Genomic DNA, 20,677 nt, shown 5'->3' on the forward strand with positions numbered 1-20,677 from the left:
CACAGTTCAATGTCACAATAAATATTTTACATAATAAGAACGACTGTATTTTATATTGAATATTTAAGTATAAACAATTTTAATAATCATAAACTGTAAACGACGGAAATAATCAACATTGATGAACTATAAAAAGCGATGACACATTGTGTAAAAAATATCGTATTTTTAAGTTATATTTAGAACAGAAAAGAAGAATGCTGACAAGGTAGGCGTCTTTACAATTCGCGGAATAAATTTTCAGAATGCGAGTCTAAAAATACATGTAACGATGCACGGGTAAACAACAAGAATAAACAGATTTCACGCGGTGCCGACTTATCCCACTTTCGTTGTTCCATCCCATGGTTATATATAGGGAAAGGAAAAGGAAAACACGTATTCTGGTCCAGAGTTTTCTCACGTACGCACCCATCGAAATGCATATTCGTTACGATGTCAGGAACGCGATGGTAAATAGGCAGGACAGGAGTGTACCGCTCATTAGTTAATGCAATAAGATCGACCTATTTTCTATCAATTGGTTCGATATTCAGTAATAGAGGAGTCAAGGCTCGTTTATCATACTTACACGCGATGTGGGAATTGTACATCGCGTGTATGTATATTACACACCCTTAAAAGGCTGTACGGAATACCATCACGTTCACTTACCCCATTGTTTCTTTGCCCGATGTCATACAAATGAATACTAATTTCGCAGGCTCATAGAAAAATCCCGTTCAACGCGTGTGCGTGAGAACTATCAGCGGACAGCGGCTTCCGGAATCACTGGACAAATGATAAAAATTAGCACGACAGAGATAGTTACGCCAGTTGACAGCCGCCATCGGCTAAAGACTGTATAGCGAACGGCAACGATCACGCAACAACGTGAAGCTAGCCGAGTTTCTACCATATACACCTGGATTTAATCGATTTTCCGAAAGGTTGCAGTCTATTGCTAACCTCGTGGCTTTCTTCCGAGAAAATTACTAGACATAGTTAGATCTTGCATTACAATTACAAGACGAAATAGTCTTTATTGCATTTATGTAATGAAATGTCCGCACAGGTGAAACCTCTATCAAAACCTTTGATGCTCATGCCTCCGTTCTTCTGCACAGCTTAGGAACGATATTAGCAATTCTATATATAGCCACATGGGACCGGATTGATGATTCTATTAAATCTAAGGGACGGTCAACTTTCTTTCTCGTAAGAAAGAATGTACGACACTTTATAATTCAAATATTTCGGAAAATTGGTTTCACTGCGATATATCGATATCGAAGCTGTGCTTGCGCACAGAGTGTGCAGAGCAAACTGGTATAAGCATGCGCACAGAGAATTGAAATTAAAAAATTTCGCGCGGATGATAGATTAGCATACTGAACAAGTACCGAGGAGATATTATCATACATTCATAGCGTCCGTGTAATCGTTGGGAAAGCTAATGGAGTCTAATAGGGTTCAAAACAGTCAGTAATCGCTGCTTTCGGTAGTAATCGAGGAAGTCGGTAAATGGCTTGACGCTAGCGAAAAATAAATTATAAATTGAATTTCAATTCTTAAAGAATTCAAGATTCAACAATTAGAGTTAACTTATTAACTAACGTATGATTTAATTTTCAATCACTGGTACTCAGGATATCTGAATAAAAATGTGACAAATCATGCTCTTTATTTTTATTTTCGACCTTCATCGTTACAGAAATGAATGATAAGACTAGAAAAGTCGCGAGGAGTCATCCCTGAGGTACTTTGTATGTACTTTGCATATTCATTTTGCATGCTTCCGCGTTGCGTATCTCTTCAGGTTATCGAATGCACATAAACAGATGCACAGAGTTCAGAGAAAACTTTCACTCTTACAGTAGCTAATAGTAAGCTGGAGATAATTACAGTTAAAATGTCAAATAAAAATAAGGGTAAAGAGAAGGTTTACCCAGGCGTGTAAGCCTGTGCAAACTAGAGGCATAATCTTTTATTGCAGATGAACATGGATAAGTACATATCTAATCAGAACTACAGTTCGTAAGTTTGGACTTACTTTGCCATTTATCCCTACTCACTCATCCCTTCATACTTTCCGCACTCCTTCATCTCTCCACTTCCTTCATCTTTTCAGTCTGACGTCTCATACTTTACATTTTGTACAGCATGTACAAAAAAAGAGTGATCCTCGTTTAAATTAGTGCCTAATTATCAAGTATGAGCGATTACTCGAGACCGAGCAGAATGAAATTGCGAAATCGCAAGAGTTCGTCTATTTAATCTCGATCGATGCTTCTCAGAATGCATGAAAACTTTGTTTATGTAATTGATCGTGGTCGCATAGCTCTGACCTTTGTCCGTTGATCCATAGATCCCGAGCGGCTGCTCGTCTCATTGTCGGCTCGTCCGACGATTGGATTTATCTCCGCCGATTCCGTTTTACGCTGCGAGGAAACGCAACGCGCAAATTTTCACAGAGCCGATATTTCTATTCATTCCCATCTCGAGTCACAAATTTTTCCTGACTTAAGACAAATCGTAAGACCGATCGAATATTTCCTATATGAACGGATCAAGATCGGTTTAAAATCTCAAATGAATCTTCAGTACCCTTGAAAAAAAAGAACGGATATTGGACGTGTACTCCACGTACATTTATAATACGATTAGACGTATGTAGGAGGATGACAGAAATAGAATTATATTTCTCGTATATTTGCGCGTAGATACGCGGCCTTCTTAGATGCTACGGAATGATCGTTTTCTCATTTACGTATCTTATCTGGTTGTAACCCGTGACCCGTAACCCTCGGCAAACACGAAAAGCAAGAAGACCTTTGGTAGCCATCGTCCGTCCCCGCTGTAAAGAGTAACAACGTGGTTGATGCCCGTCGTCCATTCGGACAGTAAGCTCGGTTGGGACAGGAAGCACTTACTTTAACCGATCTATCGCCTCACTAAGCAGAGCTTCCCATCGCTCTACCGCCGCGCGGCCTGTTTCACACCCTAAATCCTGTTCTCGCTCGATCAGCGATCACCGAGCAACGCAGCGGTTCGGTGTCCAGTGTCCGCGCGTGTACAAACGTCCAGTCTCTAACTGGATGTGTCGTACGCGATACATATTCGTTCCTCCAAGTTTATATTTAAGAATTTCGGTAGCGGGATTCCGCTTTCTGTAACGCTTCGTGTTTGACTCGGAGCTGAAAATAAGAAGAGACGAAGATGTGTTGCAGTGGATGTTCGCTACGGAAGTGATACGAGGAAGATAATTACGAAGTCAGAGATCTAGCAACGGACGAGAGACAGAGGGTTGAGAAGAGTGGACTGATGTATAGATAAGGCGCGAGAAGACGTTTAGAGATGATTTGGAAGCTGGATCGAAGCGGAAGTTGGTTCGCCCTGTTCGTAGCGATTCTCATCGCAATCGAAGTAGTGCAGGGTATTACATTTTTTAATTTTTATTTTATTTATCGTAGAAAAACGAAAACTCTGTAGGTTTGTTTCTATAATGTACTAATGTAATTATTGATTCTATAATCGACATAGCGTGACATTTTTTATTGATCTGTTTATCCGTTCCACTTGTTGTTCGACTTCCTTTCCGATAATTTAATGCAAGACTTACGATAAGAGCAACCATGCGGTTAAAACTTCGAGCCTTTTTAAAAAATTTTCCTAATCTGTGAGTAAACGCGATTATTGAAATCCACAGGAAACATCAAGGATTCCACAGTTTGTGGCCGATCAAAATGCAAAGGTACGATAAAACAAAATTTTAGTTTTCTAGCGGATGATTAACAGTGATCGTCGGTTGCAGTGCCAGCGAGCAGGAAATTCAAATATCAGGAGAGCGTGTCGTACCACTACAGATATTCGGTGGCGGTCAGTACGAATCTCGGCAAGGACGAACATGCGAACGATCGAGCGCATGCATCGTCAGGTTCTCCCGGAAACGAGTCAACGTTGCATTTGAACGCCGACTTGGTGATTCGTTTCGACAGCCCCTGCGAGGGTAGCTTGAAATTCGGGAACGTGAGCCTGAGCCATGATCCTCATACGTACAATCCAGAATTCCCCGACCGTGCCGGTGCCGAATTCAAAAAGAATCTTGAACGTTTCGCGTTGAGATTCGCTTTCGACGATGGCCGGATAGACGAGCTCTGCCCGGACAAACGCGACCATGTCTGGGCTTTGAACCTGAAGAGAGGCGTGTTGTCAATGATGCAGAACACCATGCAGAGGTTCGACATCGACCGCCGTGCGAACGAATTAGACGTAAACGGTATCTGCGAGACTTCGTACCGTTTGCACGAGGCGAAACGCACCAGCTTAGTCTTGAACAAGACCAAGAATCTCTCGGACTGCGTGCAAGGCTCGAAGCACTTCTCTGTGATCCGTTCGAACGCTTATAGGAGTCCCCGTCGATCGGGTGCTTCTCGGCACCCACTGCTTAACTCCCAAATCGATTGCGAACTGACCATCGATCGTAACGTGTACGAGAAAATCGTTTGCAAAGAACTTCATCGCGTCAGACCATTGTCGAACGGTCACACAGGCGCGCGGACCGAATCATCGGCTACCCTTCAACTGATCGGAGAGTCCAAAGACGATTATTACTCGATTGCTGGCGACGACGACGAGAACGAAGATATGACGATCGCGCATCGCGGAAAAAGAACCAATTTGCTATACGATTATTCGAAAACGCCGAGGACTGTCCATGGGGAATTGAGAAGTTCCAGGGATCTCTTAAAAACGATGTGTAAACTGGGAGTGACTGGGGTCGACGAGATGCAGCAACGATTCTCGGAGATATTTACCGCGTTCGTACATTCAGCGCGACTTCTCGATTATCCATCTCTGTCGCAGTTGTTCGTCAGAGCCAACGGTATATGTAAAACCGGCAAGTGAGTAGCCAGGGGATGTTTAAAAATCCTAATAGCTACTACACTCGGGGTATACTTCTACTTTTCTGTTTCTTAGGAAATACATCGTCGACGCGTTGCCGTTTATCGGTAGCAACGCAGCCGTGAACCTGATGAAAGATCTGATAATAAAGCGATACGTCGATCAAGCGACGATTGACAAATGGATGGTCGCGTTTGCTCTGATCCCTCGGCCGAATCTGGACACGATTAGAATCCTGTCGCCTCTTTTAGAATTTCAGGATAAAATCCCAGAGGCTCAGTTCATTCTGAGTTATTCCGCGACGATTTACGCGTTTTGTTCCGGTCACGAAACGCGGTGCGCCAATGTCGAAGAGGTGACGCGGTTCATTCGATATCTCGAGGATAAAGTCGACAAGGGTTGCATGCCTCGAACGCATTCTGTATCCTCGATCAAGAAGGTATGCTACTTACGCTCGTGTTTATCATTAACATCAATTAATCCTGGTATATTTCTATCTCCAGACTATGGAAGTGTTGAAAGCGATCGGAAACATGGGTTTGGAGACGGAAAGATTATCGAAATTATTGAACGAATGCACAGACGACATCGGCGGATTCTTACCTATGGAGATTCGCGTTGCCAGCATTGAGGCACATCGTAGAATGCCGTCGTGTGAACAAACGAGGGATCTCCATTTTTTGAATAGATATCGAAACTTCAGTTTGGACTCGGAAATACGTATCGCGTCTTACTTACAAGTGATGCGTTGTCCCGATTATAACGTCGTTAAAACGATCAAGCATACGTTAAGATCGGAAGAAATCAATCAAGGTACACAGCTTACGCCTATATTTGGTATCTCAAAGACAAAATTCATCAGCAAGTAAAACTTTTTTACGAGCAACTTGCAGTGCTACTTGCCAGTGTATTCGCATGAATCTATGACGATATACTTACGCATATGTTCCTTTCATTCAAATGATCTGAATTTCTTTACTCAGAGATTACTTGGAATTCTATTTGCAGTTGGAACGTTCGTTTGGAGTCATTTGACGAACCTCTACAACTCCGCTTCGCCAACTAGAATCGAGATTCAAAGCCTGTTAACAGACCGGGACATCGATGACAAATTCAACAGTGACAGAAGGAAGTTCTCGCGAAATTACGACGGCTCCTTCTTTTCGGAGGAATACAACTTCGGTGCCAATTATCAAGGGAATCTAATATTTTCTCCGAAGTCGTATATACCTAGATCCGCGACGTTTAATTTGACGTTCGATCTATTCGGTGAATCTGTGAACGTTTTCGAAATGACGACGAGACTCGAAGGCCTGGAGTATTACGCGGAGAAGTTTTTCGGTCCGGACGGACCGTACGGCAATGAGAAGGTGTCGAGCTTTTTCAAGCACTTGCTCAGGAGTTTCAGATCCGCTGACCCGGAAGAGGAGCAAGATTATTGGAAACGCGTGAAACGTCTGCCGAACGTGATCGATAATAATTTTCAAGATCCTAAGATTAGTTTTAGTTACAAGGTAAGTGACAAAGAGGAAAAATACGCGGTGCTGGATTCATCGAATAAATACATCGAATGAACGATTTGGTCCAAAATCTTTCGAGTTATTCATACGTAAATCTGTCGTTCGCCGGCAGATTTTTGGAAACGATTTAAAATACTCGATGCTGAATGGTGACCACGAAATCAGAGGCGCTTTGTTGCGTATAAATCCGTGGGAGAAGTTGAAGCAAATTACGTCTGGAAACGAGATACATTACGAAAATGCGGTAATGTTCCTGGACTCGACGTATGTGGTGCCAATGACTTCCGGAATGCCCGTGCGATTAGATTTTGCTGGCTCTGCGGCGTGTAATTTCAAGATGTCAGGATTACTCGATGCCAAAGGAATCTCGAAAGGAGAAATCGAACTCGTCAGCAATATCGCACCTAGGTAATATTACATGAATTCTCTTTACTGCCTATCTCACTAATCATTAATATGATTGTTATTCGATCGCATACGCACGATATTCGCTACCGTTCAAAAGTCTAGACGCAATAATGCTTTTTAGCTAAACATGTATCAATCGTCTATCGTTTACGTTTTTATTTAATTCACAATCATCTTTCTACATGTTTCTCATTTGAATACAACCGAACACCTTTGAATCTCATGAATAATATATTATAGCTTTTTCAAGCACTTGCTCAGGAGTTTCAGATCCGCTGACCCGGAAGAGGAGCAAGATTATTGGAAACGCGTGAAACGTCTGCCGAACGTGATCGATAATAATTTTCAAGATCCTAAGATTAGTTTTAGTTACAAGGTAAGTGACAAAGAGGAAAAATACGCGGTGCTGGATTCATCGAATAAATACATCGAATGAACGATTTGGTCCAATGTTAAAAGAGTTATTCATACGTAAATCTGTCGTTCGCCGGCAGATTTTTGGAAACGATTTAAAATACTCGATGCTGAATGGTGACCACGAAATCAGAGGCGCTTTGTTGCGTATAAATCCGTGGGAGAAGTTGAAGCAAATTACGTCTGGAAACGAGATACATTACGAAAATGCGGTAATGTTCCTGGACTCGACGTATGTGGTGCCAATGACTTCCGGAATGCCCGTGCGATTAGATTTTGCTGGCTCTGCGGCGTGTAATTTCAAGATGTCAGGATTACTCGATGCCAAAGGAATCTCGAAAGGAGAAATCGAACTCGTCAGCAATATCGCACCTAGGTAATATTACATGAATTCTCTTTACTGCCTATCTCACTAATCATTAATATGATTGTTATTCGATCGCATACGCACGATATTCGCTACCGTTCAAAAGTCTAGACGCAATAATGCTTTATAAACATGTATCAATCGTCTATCGTTTACGTCTTTATTTAATTCACAATCATCTTTCTATATGTTTCTCATTTGAATACAACCGAACACCTTTGAATCTCATGAATAATATATTATAATTTGGAGACGACCGAACAGATCATCGCATTTTTTCTTATTCTTATGCGAACAGTGCAAGCGTCGACATAATTGCAAGTATGACCGTGGACGCCTTCTATAAAACTGCCGGAACTAAATTACGATCGAACATGTACTCGTCCGGCGCGGTCGAAATTCACCTGGACGTGAAAGGTACACGTTCTATTAGACTGAGCTTGGGTCTGCCCAACAAAAAGATGGAAGTATTTTCGATCGGCACGGATGTCCTCCTCACGAAGGGCAACGGTGCCGAGATCGAGGAGAAGCCACTGGACGTTTTAATTGCCGGACGATCGATCGCGATACCTAGAAACGTAATCGCAAACACGAGCTGCACTTGGACAGCCCTCGACAGATTAATAGGACTAAAAATGTGCGTCGATTATCAACTGTCGAATCGAACGAAAGATCCTAAAGCGCCGTACTTCGTTTTGAGCGGGCCGTCGCTTTTCAAAATTTCTATGATCAAATCAGATCCCACTGCTCAGAACTACTTGTTCGAGTACAAATGGGAAAAGAAAAAGGTACGCGTACAGTAGAGAGACACTGTATACAATCTATTCCTCATCATCATTTCTTTCCGTCGTCGTTGTAGGAGGAAAATTTGTTCAGAGTCGCGTTCGATACACCTGGATCGCAGGTGAACAGAGAACTGAGCGCGACCGTTTCCTTTGACGCTAAAACTCACAACGTGACCGTCTTGCTACGTTCCGCTGGAAATTCTCTAGTGGCTGAAGGTACTTACAAAAGCACGGAGAACGAGACCTTCGTCGATCTAGGCTTCGACGTAAACGGTACCAAACATCTAGACGCGAGTTTGGGATACACGATCAAGCGGTTTGGCCATGGCTTTGCGTTCAGTCCACAGATGCACCTGATCGTTAACAACGAGCGGATCGCCGCACTTTCAGGTTCGTTCCTGACGATCGCGTATAAATCTTTTGTTCTTGTTTTCTTTTTTCATCCCATCTAACAGAAATTCGATAACTGTTTAAAGGTACGATTAAAACTGCCTGGAAGAACAACATCTCGCAATGCGACATAGATCTGACTTTCCGAACGAAGAAAGTTTGGAGCAAATTGGTGGGTTACATCATCCGGAGGAACGTGAGCTTAGCCGGCGACTTTCAACTGGAGTATCAACTGCAAAAGATGCCGAAGAAGGAAACCCTGCGGTTCGAGATGTCCACTTCGAACCGTTCGTCGAAAACATTGACCCACAAGACGCTCGATCTAAAGTTACGTTCTACGGCATATCCGCAATTGAACACGGTGATCACCGCGTGGTATCAGCAAGCTCTCGGTCACCTCGAGTTGCACGCGGAGGTGAACTCGAGCCCGCACCTCATGGACGATCGTCACAAACTCACAGCTCGATTGATCATCTCCTATTCCAAGATGTACTTCCAAAATCAAGATACAAAGGTCAGCGCGTTGTTCGCCGTGACGAAACCGATTCAGAACTTGGACTTAAAGATCGGGATGAATCACTATTCCATGGGACCAGAATCGAGAACAGGCTTGTTAATAGGATACGCTCCAGGTCGGTTTAGAGTCTAGAGAATCTTTTTTCTAGTCTCCGGTGACATCGTGTGTTATTTATTTTATTTTATAGGCAAAGAGATCACGTTGACCGTGAACCTGATAATGCCTCGCGGGCTGACCCTCGGTTTAGAGGGTCACGCGAATCTCACGATACCGAATTTCCACCCGATGCTGTTTGACGCACGAATTACGGAGAGATCGAAGCGAACTTACGATTTGGATTTAGCTGGGACGTGGTTCAGTGGGCATAATATGACAGCGCGTGGTATCTACACAGACAAATCGGTAGCGAGCGTAGTCAGTCATAGCTTGAAGCTGATATTGAAATCTCCGAGTTTCGTCGACATTCTGCTCTCGTGCAAACTGTACAGGGATTACAGGGACATCAGAGCGAGCGTGCACTCTCGGTCACCTCGAGTTGCACGCGGAGGTGAACTCGAGCCCGCACCTCATGGACGATCGTCACAAACTCACAGCTCGATTGATCATCTCCTATTCCAAGATGTACTTCCAAAATCAAGATACAAAGGTCAGCGCGTTGTTCGCCGTGACGAAACCGATTCAGAACTTGGACTTAAAGATCGGGATGAATCACTATTCCATGGGACCAGAATCGAGAACAGGCTTGTTAATAGGATACGCTCCAGGTCGGTTTAGAGTCTAGAGAATCTTTTTTCTAGTCTCCGGTGACATCGTGTGTTATTTATTTTATTTTATAGGCAAAGAGATCACGTTGACCGTGAACCTGATAATGCCTCGCGGGCTGACCCTCGGTTTAGAGGGTCACGCGAATCTCACGATACCGAATTTCCACCCGATGCTGTTTGACGCACGAATTACGGAGAGATCGAAGCGAACTTACGATTTGGATTTAGCTGGGACGTGGTTCAGTGGGCATAATATGACAGCGCGTGGTATCTACACAGACAAATCGGTAGCGAGCGTAGTCAGTCATAGCTTGAAGCTGATATTGAAATCTCCGAGTTTCGTCGACATTCTGCTCTCGTGCAAACTGTACAGGGATTACAGGGACATCAGAGCGAGCGTGCACGTGGAACAGCTAGACCGGGACACCTACGCGTTCGTCTTAAATCACTCGGTCACGTCGCCGACGACGTTCATCTCCTACGTCGAAGGGAGATACAAAAACAGTGTGTATTCGTTGACGACGAACGTGGATACGAAGCGGGAGATACGGGCGGAGATACACGTAGATAAATGGCGAGACATTCACTTAGCGTTGACTGGCGTCAACGAGGAAAACAATAAAGAATTCGGAGCGGAGCTCAAATGGGACGCGAATCGCGATCCTGCGTTGAAGATCGCGATCTCGTTCGGTTTCGAGAAGACTGTACTCATCCCTGTATCCTCTGATCCTGAAAGGAACGTCAGCGCGGTGTTCAGGCTGACGTATCCTGGTCGCTATGTGACTGCTGCGTGCCGTGCGACCGCACGCGGTTACTACAACTACTCGGTGGACGCGACGGTCGACTGGAATCCGGAACAGACAATGCGATTGTTGATCGCGACGCAGAATAATCTACAGCCGTGGATAAAATCGAGCAGTTTAGAGACTCGGCTGATCACGCCGTTCGACAATTGGAAGGAAACGGCTCTGACCGCTAAGTAATTATTTATTGCAATAAGGAATGAATTCTGTTTTGACGTTAGAGAAATTAGTTTGCTATATTATATAAAAAAATTTGTTTGTGGCAGATATCTACAAGAACAGAATAGGATCAAGGCGAGCGGCAGCGTCCACTGGAGAGACTCGCAACATTTGATTGCGGAATTGGAAGGCAGCAAGGAAGAACGACAAGCGGACAAATTTAAGGAATGGAGAGTGAACTGTGGAATACACAGCTCCATGAGTTCCATCTCGTCTACTACCGTAACTATTACTCATAAAATGGTTGATTCACGAAACGCGGATACACGTTTGCTGGTTCTGTCGAACGAGAACGCTGAGAAGGTAATCGACGCTTGGAGCATCTGGTACCTGAACAAGGGATACGGCAATGAGACTGACGAGACATTCAATCTGACCGGTAATCTGCATCTCGAGTCCTCGGTTATTCGATATAAGAAAACTGACATGAAATGCCAGCTGCGAGTGTTGTCCGATTGGAAGTTCGTAGGTGCGACTAACTTAGAATTGGACAAGAAGACTTACTCTGGAGAACTGGTCGGCGATTTTCACCGTATTAAAGAGTCCTCGATGGAACTGAACCTCACCACTCCGTTGGAGAAGTTCTCTTTCATCCGCGGAAGATTTGGTTTGTCGGAAAGTAACAGGCACATCGTCGCGAAATTGGACACGCCTTCTGGTTCACTCGGAATCGAAGCGATCTGTCAATTGTTCACCTCTAATTACCAGTTCCATGTTCTACTGTCGGTCGCTACTCCGCTCGAGATCCTTCAAGAAACCCTTCTGATCGCCAAGCTGAACGACCGAGAAGCCGACTTTCGCGTCGGTTACATTCAAATGCTCGTAGGATTTCAAGGCGTTTGGCATTACCACAATATCACCGATTTCCATTATAGGTATCTATTGTTCACGCCCATCGACAGTCTAAAGGAAGCCGGAGTTGTGGCTAAATTAATTACGAGTCGCCGCACCGAAGATGATCGCCTCAGCATCGACACGGAATTCTCGATCAGACTCTCCGATGATAAGAGTGACGGTAAAATCGGCGTCATTAGCGGCTTCGACGAGACTAAAATCGGCATCAGGGTCAAAGCTGGCCCGAAAAATCCACCGATCGTTATATCGATCGAACCTCCGTCATTCCCATCGTCGGTCAATCATTCAGAATCGAGCGGAGATCAAGGGAGCGAAGCAGACTTCGAAGATTTCGAGAATTATGAAGACGCACCGATTCATTGGCACGGAGAGGCTGAAGCATATCTAGCAATCATCGCACCCATCGCGGGAGAACTGGACGTAGATAAGCAAGGGACGACGTCGAAAGTCGCAGCTAATGTGCGATACCTCCAAGGAACCATATCGTTGGACGATATTCTCTACATAGAGGATCTCTTCAACATGAAGAACGAGTTGACGATCACCTTTCCGTTTCAGTCTGTCAACGAAATCACTTGTCTGAACGCGTTCGTAGTTGACATGGAGACTTCTAACTATACTATGCAAGCGGTAGTGAACGTCGGACGGAACGGAACCCTCTACGAGACTGGAGTTCTCATTAATTACGTTTCCACCGAGAGCGAGTTGGACGATTCGCACGTGACGCACTCTTTACGCGTGAATATGAAGACCCCTCTTGAGTTCATTAAATTCTTGGACACGAACACGAGCCTGGAGATGGACGAGACGTTTAGAAAAACTAGAATCGAGATACGCGCGCCTAATAGCACGATCACGGTGCACGGGTCTCTCGAGGCGGAAGACGCGTTCGTAGACGCGTCGCTCGACTTCGCGCTCGACACTCCTTTCGTGAAGCTACCGAAGACAGTGATGAAACTTAAACGAGACCTGAGCGAGAAAGACAAGTATTTGATGATAAGCGGTGAAATTCAGGAACCAATCTCCAAATCGATTTCGTTTCAATCTGGTTGGCGCGCGTCGGAGGCGCGAGATCACGTGACAGGTTTCGCGGTTTTCCAGTCGTGGATGGAATCGTTAAAGGGCGTCGAAGTCCGCTTATCCTACTTGAACGCAATTCCGAGCAACTCGACGGCGACTCTTCTCGTTTACGCGAAACATCTCTTCCGTACGGATTACAGGGAGTACAAGTTCTCAGGGAATTACACTGATAATTTAATCGACGCGGAATTATATACGTCCGAGTCGATGAACGATCCGCATTTCACGTTCCACGGCAATACAAGAAAACTCGAAACGGACGATGTCTCTTTAAATACGAAGTACGAGTTGAACGGTCAACTGCGGAATCGCTTGACCGCGGAAACGCGTCCAGTTCTTGGGGAATTCGAGTTGACGCGAAATGGTACCTTGCAAGCTCTACAGATAACAGCGAGAACACCAGGAACACTGGAACTGCCCGAAACACCGGAATCGGCGATCAGTAATAAGTCCGGCGACGATGACGTTGTTCTAACGTTGAAACGTGAGAAATACGGTTTGAACGTCGATCTTCTGAGTCGCTATACGAACGGAACGATCGAAGCGAATTTTGTGAACTCGTTCAACTGGGACGTGAGAGTGCGTGCGGATATCAACGAAACGAATCAACTACGATTTACCACTTTTATGAACGTACAAGTGAACGGGAATACGACGTTATACGTGCACGCAGAAACACCGATCCCGGAGATTCAAAATGTGAGTCTGACCGGAAATCTGTTACTGACGAACAACAGCGGCGATGCTCGAGCCAGTGGACGGTTCAACGAAGAAAATGATCTACTCCGTTTCGTGACCATTCAATGGAAATTGGTTCATCTCATCGATATATTCGGAAGAGTGATGACCGGGTATCGAGAGGCAACAGCGGACGGGCAACGCAAGATCGTCGATTGTCAATTATTCTTTAGAAATCCTCGTCGCGCGTTTCGTAACGTCGACGCTGGCTTCGACTTAAACGTCGATCAGAACGAAGTTGAAACACCGTGGAAATTCGCAGCGAACACGACTATCGGTTTTCGAAACCACGAGAACATCGATGGAGTGTTCGCGATTACGTTGCCACCTCCAAATAAGGACGATCATCGTTTTCTTATCAGCTATCATTCGAACGCAAACGGACCCGCCAAGGATGCCTCTTACGTGATCGGATACAACGCTATACGCGCTAATACCAATTATGCTTCCGATGGATCGGTTTGTATCATCGACTTCTTTACGATTTATTCCTGACTCTTTACACTTTTACTTTATTTTTATTATGTGTATGTAGATACACATGAGTTCGCGAGATATCAACGGGCACGTTCGCGCCTCTTGGGGAATGCTACCGGTTCAGTCTATTAACAATCTGCTGAACGTGAGCTTCGATGGCAAAGAGATCGAACTCAAGTACTCGCTGTACACACCGAAATTTCAGCAACAAGAGACGTTGGTATTTCTATTCGATTACAATCGCATCGCTCCCGATTCCGAGGTACGAGCGATAAACTCGGAGATTTACTACCCGGCGAGTACGAACATTGCCACGGCTAAAGTTTTATACGACAGTCTGGTCAACGTGAACGGAACCGTGAACGCTGTTGTACCCGTGGCGAACATATCGCAGTTAGGATGTCAGTTCATCGTATTGACAACTTTGTAAGTCATAAGAAATTTCCGAGATTGATTCTTAAGAGTTCAGAGTTGGATAATTCACCTACTTAGTGTGAGTAGGTGTAGTTCGAAGAACGGATATAGAGCGGTCGTAAAATTCGTCAGATAGTTAAAATCGACTCTTTGGCAAATTTTACGACCACATGTCCATTCCTCTAACTACACTAATATATTAGTAACTGTTAATTGTAAGCGCAACGTGTTGCAGGCAACGAAATAAGAGGTACGCAAAGGTATTCTGGCCACAGGACACCGCGATCTTCGACTCCGACTACAGTTACAGTAGCGAGAAGTTAAATTCGGACTTGGAAGGAGTTTTGCACGTGGAAGTTCCCGTGAGCACTCGTCACGTGAGCCACCTGACCTACGGCTATAAGAAACGACCGCAGACGACCACCGGCTATTCGGAATTGATATACAATGGACAGAAAGCGATTTATGGCCTGTACAACTCAAAAAGCGAGTCGAGGGCCGGTTTCGAAAGGGACCGCACGCAGATCACGATCGAGAACACGTATAAACCGATCGGTATCCTCTACGTGAATCAATACGAGTACAGCGCGGGAAACGAGGGGACGAATTTCCCGACCGTCGAATACAAGTACGCGAACTTGTATCAATTAGATAATAGAACCGCGTTTGACGTGGTAGCTGAATCTACTATCAAGACGTCGCACACGGGTCAGAATATCCACTTGAAGGCGATCCATTCGAATAGAACTGTGCAATTTAAAACGGACTATCAGGTATTGCCAGGGGAATTCGATCAGACCAGTTGGCTCAGTTTGGCCGAAGACGTATGGATATCTTATCGCGTGAACATTTTAAATAAGACCACCGAGCGGGTAGACAACCAGTTCCTCGTTCTGAACGTCTCCTATCCTGGACGAAATTTCAGTCTCGATGGATCATATTGGATCAGTAGCGACGAGCTCAGGTCCGAAGTGAAACTCGACTGGGACCGAGAAACGGAGAGACCCAGGACTATAGGCGCACGTTTCAATTGGGCTAATCTCTCGTCCTCCGCAGTCTCTGAATCCTCGTCCGAACGAACGGGATCGGACGGCGAAGAGGACGAGACGGGTGTGCAACAGCGCGCTGTATTTACTTTGAGGCATCCGAGATTCTCGAAACAAATCTATTTGAAAGGCGAATTACTCAAAACCGATCCCAGAGATTTAATCAACGTTCGGCTTGTCGCTGATTATTCCACCGATCCGGATAAACTGTTCATGGTCTCAGGCTTGTTCAGAGACGAAAGCGAGCTACCGATGACTAGAAAATACTTTTACGGAGTGTCGGGTAAACACCTGAGCTCGAAGTTCCATCTCGACGTACAGGGATTCGTTCGCAAATACGAGTATACTTTATTCGAGACGTATAACACTGGCAACTATAAGCGCAGCTTCCTGGACGAGGACACGGGCAAGCTGAACGCGAAGCTCGATCTTGTTCGCAATGAGGTACTTTTTCAACGGGAACACAACAAGGCGGTCAAATATTTGAACGGTCGATACTACTCGTTGGACCATTGCTACGTCGTCAATGGCACAATTATCAATACACCGAGTTTGAACGCCACCGGCGCTTTCCTCCTTGATTTAAACAACAAATTGACGCGAATGATGCTGAACTACACTCCAGGTACGCGAAAATCGATGATCTTTTTCAACTGAAGCATCTGTCCTCAGAGATTTTCTTTTAAAAAATTACCGGGTGACTTTAATTTATAAGATATTGAATTGGTTTTGCCTCGTATGTATTCAACGCTTCAAACATTTTCTTTTTAATTTGATGGTCAGAACAAATGCTTTCTGCTAATCTTACTAAAATTGGAATTAACGTTTCGGCAGATGCGGTGGAGAGCTTACGAATGTACGGCAGGATTCCGGACGCGAGGAACGCCGTCTTCGACATTTGGAGGACTTACGAAGAAGATTTCACAGTGTCCGATGTTTCCTTCTATTTGAAGCTGAACCATTCCCGACTGATTACTTCCACATTGCGTTGGAGACCCGAGCTAAAGGCCGATATAATTGTACAATCTTTTACTTTCTGACTTTTACTAACGATATTTTTTTGAAACATTTAAACAATTTTTATTTCGTTACAGACATTTGTAAGAGATACGGCGATGGACATGTACAACAACATAAACAATGATGCGGACTATTGGAAGCAATACATAAAGGATGAAACGGTGAACGTGATATCGGACGTTTGGGACAACGCTCGAGAAGACGAAGAGCTTAAGGAATTCCTCGACGATTGCGAGTAAGTTTTCTTTTTATCAATTAACATTATTTTCTCTGTGTACGCCATTACTTATATTTCTTTTGTCTGGGAAGAAATCTAAAGGAACTGCAAACAGACTTCGATGAGTTGAAGACCTTCTTAAATGACTCGTACAACGCAAACGACTTTTATATAAAAAACATCGTCTCGTTCGGGATGTACGCGATCGACGAGCTCTCGCTTCGAAGTCACATCGAGTCCCTGCCTAACATATTAAATGAGATATGGGCGATAATGGGCGAGTCCGGGGAGGCGATCCGGAACTCTTTACTCTGGGTCATCGAAGCGATTAAGAGCGCTTTTAACAAAATTCCAGAGATCGTCGCCGCCATAATCAGGGGTGACACCATTTCACAGCTGGTGAACGTGGTCGACAAGCTACTCGAGAAATACGATAAATTCGTGAAAGACCTTCACGTATCGTTCATTAAATACATCGAAAGTCTGTGGGGAAGGATCTCCCAGTCGATCTCGCAACAATGGAATCGATTTTTATTATTTATCGAGCCGCTCTTCATCCGCTTCATCCACTATCTCGAGACCGTCATCTGGAAGGCGAGCAAAGAGATACTGGATTTCCTGTACGACCGCAGGAACGATCTGATCGCTTCGCCTTACTTCGATCGCCTCGCTAATTTCACTCAAGACGTCGACAAATTTTATAGAGACATCAAAGCCAACGATATTATAACGAACGTGAAGAAATATACCGAACCGGTGATACGGTTGCTGAAAGAGAAGTACTTCGTGTTCGTGCCGTTCGGTAAGGAACTGAAGGACGTCGTCGACGAGATCATCACCGAACTGAGCGAATTAAAAAAGTTACCTTCTATACACTACGCGCTGGAGAAGATGTGGCAGGTGTACGACAGAGCGTACTATATTTACGACTATCTCGAGATACAAGCGAGACTGGAATCCGCTCTTCGATTGATCCATTCGAAATTGTTGGACGTGAGTCAAACGGCTCTGCAGGCTGAGAGCAAATATAGGGAAGCGAAAACGAAGTTCATTTTCGATCCTAACCAGGGTCTGATGTGCTTAGAGCAGAAGCTTCCGATGTCTTGGCACACGTTCAATCAGACCCCCGAGTTTCAAGAAATTCCAGAATTCCGGGCGATTTCTGATATAACATCGTACTTCGTTTCATCGTCGGACATCACCTTCTGGAGCATTTATCGATACAAGCCGTACATGGATCCGGTCAATTGGTTACCGCCGTTCAGAGGTATGTACGCTCAGGTTTTAATAATCCGAGTCGATACGATTGCATCGCTGCACTTTTAAAAATCGAACTGTATGACACTAGAGATTGATGAGCAATACAAATTGCTCCTCCGAAATTTTGTTCTATCTTCAATAGAAACAGATTCATGCATTATCTATGTCTCCTACCTGCAGAATCGATTTTGCGATTTACGATCTGAAGGAATCTAATTTATACGAAACGTTCCAGCGCAAGCAACGATAATGGGCTCGAAACACTTCATCACTTTCGATGGACGGCACATAGACTTCCGACGGTTGGTGAACACCAGTTCCTGCAGCACGTATCTACTAGCTCGCGATTTCGTGGGAAATACTTTCACCATCCTCCTCGACTATGAACATAGCACAGGTGGACACAAGATCATCGTGTTGCTCGAGAAAGACGCCCTCGAACTCGACGTCTTCAATAACGTTAGTATTATATCAATGGTACACGAACTCGATTCGTATAATAGTAGCTGATATTTCGATGTGTACCTATTTTCTTTACTTCGTTCGCAGAGTATCAAACTGGTCTCAAAACAATCATACAAGGAGTCGTCACAGAGCAATTTCGTGCTTCCAACGGAGCTGGAGAACGGGACAACTTATGTGTACCAAATGGACAGCATAGTGATCGTCGAGCGTAATCAGAATCAATTCCGTCTCGAGTGTAATTTCAAGTTTGATCTATGCACACTGGAACTGTCTGGCTGGTATCATGGGAAAACGGCCGGCATCCTTGGAACGATGAACTACGAGCCTATGGACGATACCACCGGATCGGACGGAGTCGTATCGAAGGACGTGAGAACGTTCACAGAAAGTTGGTCGTTGGATCGTTGCTCGACGAATCGTTCCGATTTAATATCGACGACTACGACGACGGCGACCCCGATTTTGGAACCTGCAGAGGAATCTTCTTCGACTCTCGTCTCGGAGTTCTGCAACGATCTCTTCGTGAACAAGAGTTCCGAATTCGTTAGCTGTTTCGACACGATAGATCCGAGCGAGTATTGGAAAATGTGCGACGAAACCGAGAGCCGATTCGAGGCTTGCACCGTGGCGTTGGCCTTCATGCAGGCTTGCACGTTCCACGAGACGTATCTTAGAATCCCAGACGTGTGCAGTAATTGCAGCATGATAAACGGTAGCCGAGTGGCGGAAGGTCAGTTCGCGAAACTGGAAGACCACCAGGTGCCCGCTTCGACCGATGTAGTGTTCATCGTCGAAGGGAAGGAGTGTAACCGCAACATGAAGGAGAATCGGAGCATCGAGCATCTCGTCAGTCAATTGAGCAAAGAATTGAGGGATCAAGGCCTCGCGGACAACCGATGGTCTCTGGTCGTATTCGGAGCTGACAGAGTCTTCGATCAACCAAGAACGATCGTCTTCGACGGACAAGTGTTTACGAAGAGCGTGGCTCGGTTCATCGATTATTTCGATTACGTACCGATCGGCGATGGAAACCGTGACATCTTCGCGGCTATCGCGTTTGCTTCGAAACTTGAGTTTAGAGCCGGCGTGTCTAAAACGTTTATCTTGATGCCTTGCTCGAATTGCGAGCCCGAAAATCAAACGGTGAGCAAACGGCTCGTATCCTATTCTATCGTATTCTCTAATCGTAATTTCTGTCTATCGTACATATTACTGTTTTATTTTTTTTTATAGTTGGATTACTCAGTGTTGAACGAAGTTCTATTAGAACACGGCGTCACGCTTCATATTCTAATGGACGGCGATTTCGAGTTCGAGAAGGAGAGACTGAACAAAATCTTTTACGGATTGGACGCGACCAAGTCGTACACAAAGAAAGACGCCAGGACGTTAACAGGAGACGTCGATTTACGAAGACAAGTGAAATTGTCCAAAAACGCGCTGGGCTACTGCACGCCTCTAGCTTTAGAGGTCAATGGAACTATATTCAGCGGGGATAAGTTGCGATTCGACAAAGCGACTTCGATCAAAAAATTTGCCAGCGTTTTCTCCAAGAGGGTGGCTTTGACCGCACAACCCAATCCCTGCCAGAATTGCGAGTGTACCGCTGACAACAACGGTGTTACACGCATGGAGTGCATACCGTGCGTTTATCCGTCTCCGGTCTCCGTTGATTACGTAAGTTTGCTTTTTTATTTTTCTGTCTCTTGTCCTCACAGTCAAGAGTGCGCTAGATCTACGTATTATTTATCAATAATAACTTCTATTTCAGGAAGCGTTCAACCTGAACGATTCGCTGGCGTATCTACAGCCGCTGAACATCGATTACAGTCAAATCGACGTCGACGACAGCTGATCGAATAATTTTCATCTCCCCCCGATATTCTGACTTATTTTCATCTACATTCTTTTATTATACATACGTATATGCGTGTACGTATGCGATTTCGATACCATTTAAGGATGTATTGGCTATACAGTCAATCCCAAAAGTTCATGCACTTTAGAAACGCATTTTTTAAAAAGAAATCAGAC

General features: G+C 44.7%; 2 protein-coding genes and 1 long non-coding RNA gene across 6 annotated transcripts in view; 1 reads left to right on the forward strand and 2 right to left on the reverse strand.

The window, feature by feature from the left end:
* homer (protein) overlaps positions 1-867 on the reverse strand; it is a 4,952-nt gene extending 4,085 nt beyond the window's left edge. For both annotated transcript variants that reach the window (XM_018028788.2, XM_018028787.2), the window contains exon 1: positions 655-867. In XM_018028788.2, the coding sequence (XP_017884277.1) occupies positions 655-680 (26 nt within the window). In that variant the 5' untranslated portion in view covers positions 681-867. The remainder of the gene's footprint in view (positions 1-654) is intronic.
* A 1,069-nt stretch (positions 868-1,936) lies between these two features.
* Positions 1,937-3,012, reverse strand: LOC113464657 (uncharacterized). Of its 2 annotated transcripts, XR_003389502.1 has the most exons (3): positions 2,913-3,012; positions 2,630-2,836; positions 1,937-2,535 (listed from the first exon to the last, which is right to left on the reverse strand). It is a non-coding gene; the product is annotated as an uncharacterized LOC113464657 (long non-coding RNA). The 2 variants fall into 2 exon arrangements; XR_003389501.1 differs by having other exon boundaries at positions 1,937-2,836.
* On the forward strand, positions 2,865-20,671 carry Apoltp (Apolipoprotein lipid transfer particle). 2 transcript variants are annotated; one of them, XM_026815588.1, is made up of 23 exons: positions 2,865-3,415; positions 3,689-3,733; positions 3,794-4,883; positions 4,960-5,323; positions 5,388-5,697; positions 5,893-6,292; positions 7,083-7,188; positions 7,307-7,602; positions 7,892-8,381; positions 8,453-8,768; positions 8,855-9,400; positions 9,473-9,786; positions 10,436-11,028; positions 11,119-14,203; positions 14,280-14,647; positions 14,871-16,306; positions 16,516-16,700; positions 16,776-16,936; positions 17,011-18,185; positions 18,414-18,637; positions 18,728-19,786; positions 19,877-20,320; positions 20,415-20,671. In XM_026815588.1, the coding sequence occupies exons 1-23, from the start codon at positions 3,337-3,339 to the stop codon at positions 20,496-20,498; spliced, it is 13,170 nt and encodes a 4,389-aa protein (XP_026671389.1). In that variant the 5' UTR covers positions 2,865-3,336; the 3' UTR covers positions 20,499-20,671. The 2 variants fall into 2 exon arrangements, with proteins under 2 accessions (XP_026671389.1, XP_026671390.1); XM_026815589.1 differs by lacking the exon at positions 9,473-9,786 and adding an exon at positions 9,821-10,049 and having other exon boundaries at positions 8,855-9,171; positions 10,122-11,028.
* Positions 20,672-20,677: the final 6 nt, after the last annotated feature.

The sequence above is a fragment of the Ceratina calcarata genome, unplaced genomic scaffold, assembly GCF_001652005.2.
Source record: "Ceratina calcarata isolate Rehan_Ccalc_2016 unplaced genomic scaffold, ASM165200v1 scaffold471.2, whole genome shotgun sequence".
In the NCBI taxonomy this organism is placed as follows: domain Eukaryota; kingdom Metazoa; phylum Arthropoda; class Insecta; order Hymenoptera; family Apidae; genus Ceratina; species Ceratina calcarata.